Raw genomic sequence first — 7,104 nt, 5'->3', positions numbered from 1 at the left:
AAGATTGCACAACTGCCACACTCATACTTAGGTATGGCCACATCTCATTGCTGATATCAAAAATCCTTCGGGATCGCTTAAACAGATTTAGCAGGTCGTCTGAATTGAAACATCAGTTCATTTAACCTGGTTCTTCAGGAGTTAGTAGAGGTGAGAACTTGCTGACGTTGGTGGATCTGAGTCAAGTAGTAAACTTACATAGACTCAATAGCTTCTTAGTAGGTCTGAGTAATTTGCCGGAATAAGTTAACAGGCCTCCCACAACAAGGTAAATAAGGGTAAAAACTCCAACGCGATAAAAAAAGATAACTTGGCCGTGTCTTAAAATATACTACTCTAACATTGGTACCAAAACATGTGTTTTCATTGTGAGTAACTGTTATTATCTTTTCTTAAACCAATACAGACGTTTTGTCCTGCAGTATATGGACACGCATCCATGCTCAATAACGCCACAACTACAAATAATGTGAGGCGAGGAGACATGCATTAAAGCTATAACACTTAAAAATCCGGTTATGTTTCAAATCAAATATTTTCATCATCCAGAGGAAACATTTGGGCGCTAATGGACAGGAAGTTCCTGGGATGAAGCACGTGGAAATGTTATGTTAACATATGTTAAATAGAAACTGCTGACACTATTCAGAGGTAATAGTAAATGGCTTTTCTTAACATAATAAAAACTTCCAGAATCACACAAATTATTCTTTTTTCAAAACGATTACAAACAATGTAATGTCAGAGGAAGACAACTTGTTATGAATTTCCAGTTAACTTGTGAACTCATTTCATAACACAACTGCAAATGTGTAGAATTGATTGAGTCGACATGTCTCCTCTCGGACAGGACCCAAAGTTCCTCAAAGTGTTTTTACACTGAACAGAAGGCCGTAGTGACTGTGACATTACATGGCTCTTGCATAAAATGTAATTACAATTGAGTTAGTGTTGTTAATTGATTATGTAAAATAGTATTTCCTAAGTTTGAGTCAAGTATATTATATCTTCATTAGCAACTAACAAATATCAATGTTTTGTTTTTAATCAATAGAAAAATACCTCCCTAACCTCTCACATCCTACACAATCCGAAACATATACATTCAACTTCAAAATCTTCATTTTATTTTAAAACATGTTAACATATTCTGTATTGGCTGCTTCATTACTCAAATTAGTATTTGTTGTGCTCATGTATGCTATACATGTTTAGAATGTCAGAAAAATACAAGGCTTTGATCACATCCAAAAAGCTTTGCATTGTTAGTCAAACCAGGGAAGGCATGCAGGACACATGGAGGTGACTATGCAGGATAGAAATCAACCAGGTTTCTGGGTTATTAACAATATGTCAATTAGTCAGTGTTTCCTCTGAGTGAACATGATAGGAAGCACGCTTTGCTGGTGATCTTATCATGTGTCCCTGAAGAGGTGCCTTGGGATTTGTATCACTTTTCGTTCTTTTTTTCCTTCTTGCCGCTTCCGAAATAAGCTCCTGCCAGAGCCACGAGACCAAGACCCAGAAACGTAGCCGCACCGGCCACCATGACGGTTTGTCCTGCCTTACGCACCTGCACAGGGAAACAACAGACACATGCTAGTTAGTCATTTATACATTTAGTTTAACTTTCAAAAATATATTTAAATGACGAGGTCAATGGTTGGCCTTTAGATTTGAAATATGGTATGTTTTTTTGCCGGGGGTGACTTCCTCAACACAGATAAGATCCACAGTGAGGTTACACCCTAGGACTTAAGGACCAGGGGCATCATGTATAACGCCGTGCGTAGGATTCACGTGGGAAGGTTGCTTACGTAGTAGAAATCCGAAAAATAGGTACATAAATGTTCCAACAATTTCCGATTCAATTAACATTGCGTACCGGCGAGGAAAGTGCGTACGGCCCTTCCTACGCCGGTTTCCCTTTATAAATCCCAATCGACTCGAAATGCGGAGCAGCTTTTGCAGGCTTCACGTAACGCCCATATTTGCCTATAAATAGTCAAAGAAACGCCAATTCATTCATTTTGACTGACTTTATGAAGAAGATAACCGTGTCAGATTTAGGTTATTTTGGGGAGGCTGAGATAAACCGTATTTTTTGGTTGATGCAGTTTGAACCAGAGTAGCAGCATGGAGGTTTGATCGTCACCAAAATAAATAAATGGTCCGAAAAAGGTTAATGACAAAATAAATACACATGGCCTTCCTCAGGCATTGTGTTTGTACCAGGGACAGGAAACCCCCCCCCCCCTTGATGAGAAACTAAGAAATGATCGGGGAAACCCTCCGGAGTGGAGTCATGACGACTGGATCTGAATTATGTTTTTGTATGGTGGTTTCTGTTCCAGCTTTCGATCAGCAACTATATATCCATAATCCACCAGTTAAAGGAAATACAACTAATGTGTTGTTATATTAGCTGTACAATTGACCATATATGGTGTTCTTAGTTTCCATACCTCCTGTGTTTTATGACCGACTTATCAAGTAGGCGGCGAACGGCATAAAACACGATTAAACGTGATAGTATATAAAACCATGCTCGTATCTACAACCTATAGAAATGCAACACAGCGTCAGTTTAGACGTAATTCTGTCCTCCTGCTTACCGCATCATTTATGAGAAAACATTTCATAACATTAACACATCATATTCAAGGTGGTTTTAAATAACATATCTTTATTTATTTATTTCTCCCAGTTATGTTTTTGTGTGCACTGAGGAGTCGCAAACAGGCGTTTGTTAAATCATTTTAAGATTGGCTTTGATCAATGTTTGAAAATGAATTCTTCATATATGATAAATGAGATGTAACATTTTATCTATGGTGTTATTTCCACATATTTCTCTCCATTCTTCCTTCTGCCAACGGTGTCGCAGTTTCTCGCCTCTCCCGTATTTGTGCTTAGTGCGTACGCATGGGTTAGAGTTTGCGTGGAGGACCGCACGTATTCCCGTCAAGTTAGTATTTTATAAATCGCAAACATTGCGTAGAAACTGGCGTACGCCATTTTTTGAGCGTATATCCCTTTATAGATGAGGCCCCAGAGACAGCTGAAAAATGCTTTTGTCAGTGTAATCAAGACAGTTGACTGCCTGTTAATGGTCTGTCTTTCAGGAAAAGTAGGTTTTGTTGCATTTATTACTATATTACTTATGCAGCTTATGATTTAGTTGAATATTTTTGATGAACATGTTTGGTTTACAATGGTAATTATTTTTACTCCAGCCCCCCTTAAAAAAAAAAGAGTCTAAACCGACCTGCCGGGACTCTGCTTTTCCGTAGCGCAGCACAGTGACAAAGTGCTCACAGTTCCCTCTGAAGACGCAGTACGGCCGCTCTTGACCGACCATCGCACAGGCCTCCCTCACAATGTCCTCTGCCGGGAGGGGCTCGTACTCCTCATCCAGGCTGTTGTTGATTTTCCACTCGTTGGTTCCCACCACATCCCACAGATCCTCTTTCTTCACAAAGGCCTTCTCATAGAGAACAGACATCATACTGCTGGCACCGGCCCCTGCAACCTCAGCTATGAACAAACAAAAAAAAAGAGAGAGGAACCGATGTGATTGTGTGGGCAGTTAATACTGCAAGATATTTTGTTTTTAGGAATTTAACAACTTCAAACAAATAATTATCTTCTTTTTTATTCTGGTTTAAAAAATGTAATGTGTCAGTGTGTGTGTGTGTGTGTGTGTGTGTGTGTGTGTGTGTGTGTGTGTGTGTGTGTGTGTGTGTGTGTGTGTGTGTGTGTGTGTGTGTGTGTGTGTGTGTGTGTGTGTGTATGTGTGTGTGTGTGTGTGTGTGTGTGTGTGTATATGTGTGTGTGTGTATATGTGTGTGTGTAAAAAGAAGAAAAAACTAAAGCCACTTTTCAATACCGGTACATGGACTTTTCTTAAATCTTTGCTGTTATTTGCAAAATGTGGGCCTTAACCGTTATATTATGAAACTGTTTATGTAAAGGGTCACAAGCCAATCAAGTTGGAAACCACTGGTTTAATATTAAACTATACCACTCAACAGTTTGTTTAAAAATCACACGGAAAAGGAACTACTTACACTTTTCACCCCATTATAGAGAAATTACTGAAAATAATAAGAGAAATAGCTTTTTCTTGAAGTAATATTCAAGTACCTCAAAATTGTACTTAGAAGGTTCCCTGATGATACTTAAACTGTATGTGAGTGTAAACTGCATGGGGGCAACATAAAAGTCCAATAAAGAAATGAATAATATATTGGATTCCTAATACTGACAGAAAACATAATCTGTGCTACAAAAGCTGCTGTCTGCGTTCTCCCTTTATCTCATTTTATAAAATAGTAATGGGCTCGTCAACTCCCAGCCACAAACTGACTGTAACAGTTCATTGTTGAGAAATCCAGTGGCAGATACTCTCGCTGTCTACCACTGCGGGGCTACTGTAAAGTGTTTCATTCTCCATTATCAGGAGATAGACTACTTGAGGGCAAAGGTAGCTGGTACAACTTGTTCAAATCCAGCAGCTCCCACCCTCTGACACTCATGTTGTCAGAAATATGTTTGGATTTTTGTCCCATAGATTTGTTCAGTTACGTGCTAAAATGGGCCAATGGAAAACCAATGGACCCCATCCCTTTAGAAATGGTAAAACATTAGGAATGTTCATTTAGCAGTCATACTACTGTGGAACTGCTATTACCCTCCTACATGTTATCCTGCGTATCAAAGTTCAAAATTCCTGTCAGGTACCACCATGCATTATTGAGCGTGTCATTCAGATGGCAGCTGTGAAACTTTGTGGTGTTCATTAACAGGAAACGCTTTGATCTGGTGATATGCAGTGTGTGTGTGTGTGTGTGTGTGTGTGTGTGTGTGTGTGTGTGTGTGTGTGTGTGTGTGTGTGTGTGTGTGTGTGTGTGTGTGTGTGTGTGTGTGTGTGTGTGTGTGTGTGTGTGTGTGTGTGTGTGTGTGTGTGTGTGTGTGTGTGTGTGACTCACAGGGTGGTGCCAAGTGGACAATGAAGCCATCGCCCACATACACAGCCCAGTGCTGATAGGTTCCCCTGTAGATCTCAATCAAATCCCCGATCTCTGGTTTTACATCATACTTGGATTAAGACAGACAGAAAAAATCTTTGACTTTGCAACAGACTTTGTTTGGAAACAACTGCGGTTCATTGTGAAATGACAGGACCCTCTGTGTTAAACTAAGATAAGATAAGTATACTGTAACACGATAATGATGACACATCCTTGCATAAAAGAACACAAAACACATTTTAAAAAAACGACTATGGGTTGATTTAATTTTTTTTTATTAAGTGATTATTTCCTTACCAGGGTCGGCGCCATGTCAGCGTTTATTTCACCTGGTTTCCACTCCTTTGTGTTCTTTGGTGACTTGCAGCACCTGTAGGACAAACTATTCTATAGTCCAAATAGTAGCATACAACATTAGATATAGAAAAGTAAAACCATTTACTGCTTCATTCTCCCCTTAGAGAAAATGTACCTCTGTTTTCTGATTGTTTGTTACAAATGTTGTTTGTTAGCTCAAAAGGGAAATTGTTCTATGCATAGAGCCAGTGGTGAAAGAAGTACTCAGATGTTTTACTTATGTAAAACTGTAAAAATACTCTGTTACAGGTCCTTCATTCATAATCTTATTTTGGTAAAATTACAAAAGTATTGCCATCAAAAAGCACTTACATTTCCAAAAGTAAAAGTGCTTAGTGTGCGTAATGTCCCATTTAAGAATAATATATATGAAATTACTGGATTATTATTATTTTTGCAATAATGTGTTCATCACAACATTGTAAGAGTGGAGCTACTTTTGATCACTCGATATAAAACTGCTGGATATTTTACCTATAACTCTATAGGATAGTTTATTTATTAGTTTATTTATATTTTGTATTTGCGAATAATCCTAATCTGTTAAATAACTAGTAACACATGTTGCCAATCTAGCAGGGTAAAAAGTACAATACTGGTTTCCAAATTATAGTGGAGTAGAAGTTAAAAGTAGCATAACATAGAAATACTTACGTAAAGTATCCCAAAATCGTACTTAAGTACAATACTTGAGTAAATGTAATATCAACAATGCACTCACATTTAACATTTTGATTAATTTAATGCTGCATAATATAATATATCAATAGATAATGTGTTCAATTAAATATACATTTATATTCACACCTGACCAAGCTAAAACTACAGTCAAAAACACAGCTAATGACACTGACTGTCGTTGTGGTTGTGTAGCCCACACCCAGTGACACTACGTCATTCACTACAACAGCACCATGCACTACAGCCTCCTAAACGATTATAACGTTAAATCAACACATCTGTTAAGGTTAATGTAACATTCATAAAAATGATTGAGGAACTGTTGTTTTATACTGTCATAGTTTCAACATTATAATAAACCGACGAGCTTATATGGACCTTTTTTTTTTTGCCATGAGGGAAAAGTGTGTGTGTGTGTCCGTCTTTTTAGATGCTAACGCTTGAACAAAAATCATGTCACTGTAATAAGAGGAGCAAATAGAGGACAAAAGAGGGGGTCATTGGGTTTCGCTTTTACCTCTTGGCAAACCAAAATAAGCCAAAACACAGCGAGGCAGCCGACAGCTACTTGGTCCATGTTTACATCATAAACCACACTGTGCAGACATCAGCTTTCAATCACAGCATCACGTGAAGTGTACTGTCATCACATGACAGTACACTTTGTGAATATCATTTTACTGAAAGACAGTGCTCTTACCTTTAAATGTAAGGGGCGACGTCCTAACCAAACCGACACTGAAAACAGAGCTCAGCCGTTAGAAGATCAGCTGGTTGGTGCTGTGAGCTTATGACCTTCAAAATAAAAGCTGCTAGCTTCAAAGAAAAACAACAACAAAACAAGCAGTTGCCACGACATAATAAGTGATAATAAATAAATATAATTGGAGAATGTTTATTTACCGTTGCCAGTACCAGAGGTGGGAAGTAATTAAGCATATTTAAGTAGGCTAAGTACAATTTCAAGATCGGTTCCCCGATGAAAACAATTCATTTTGAGTTGCTCTTTCCTAAATACATTTAATAAGTGAAT

The 7,104-nt window shown here is 38.2% G+C and overlaps 1 protein-coding gene across 2 annotated transcripts; it reads right to left on the bottom strand.

Moving 5' to 3' along the window:
• Positions 1-695: 695 nt before the first annotated feature.
• LOC307032557 (phospholipase A and acyltransferase 3-like) lies at positions 696-6,895 on the bottom strand. 2 transcript variants are annotated; one of them, XM_079670608.1, is made up of 5 exons: positions 6,772-6,895; positions 5,331-5,420; positions 4,992-5,100; positions 3,269-3,537; positions 696-1,573 (listed from the first exon to the last, which is right to left on the bottom strand). In XM_079670608.1, exons 2-5 carry the CDS (start codon positions 5,343-5,345, stop codon positions 1,451-1,453), a joined length of 516 nt encoding a protein of 171 aa, XP_079526734.1. In that variant the 5' UTR covers positions 5,346-5,420; positions 6,772-6,895; the 3' UTR covers positions 696-1,450. The 2 variants fall into 2 exon arrangements, with proteins under 2 accessions (XP_079526734.1, XP_079526735.1); XM_079670609.1 differs by having other exon boundaries at positions 5,331-5,403; positions 6,772-6,854.
• Between the last annotated feature and the right edge of the window lie 209 nt (positions 6,896-7,104).

The sequence above is a fragment of the Notothenia rossii genome (genome assembly GCF_949606895.1).
Source record: "Notothenia rossii genome assembly, chromosome: 3".
Classification (NCBI taxonomy): Eukaryota; Metazoa; Chordata; class Actinopteri; order Perciformes; family Nototheniidae; genus Notothenia; species Notothenia rossii.
This window is presented reverse-complemented; position numbering and strand designations above follow the sequence as displayed.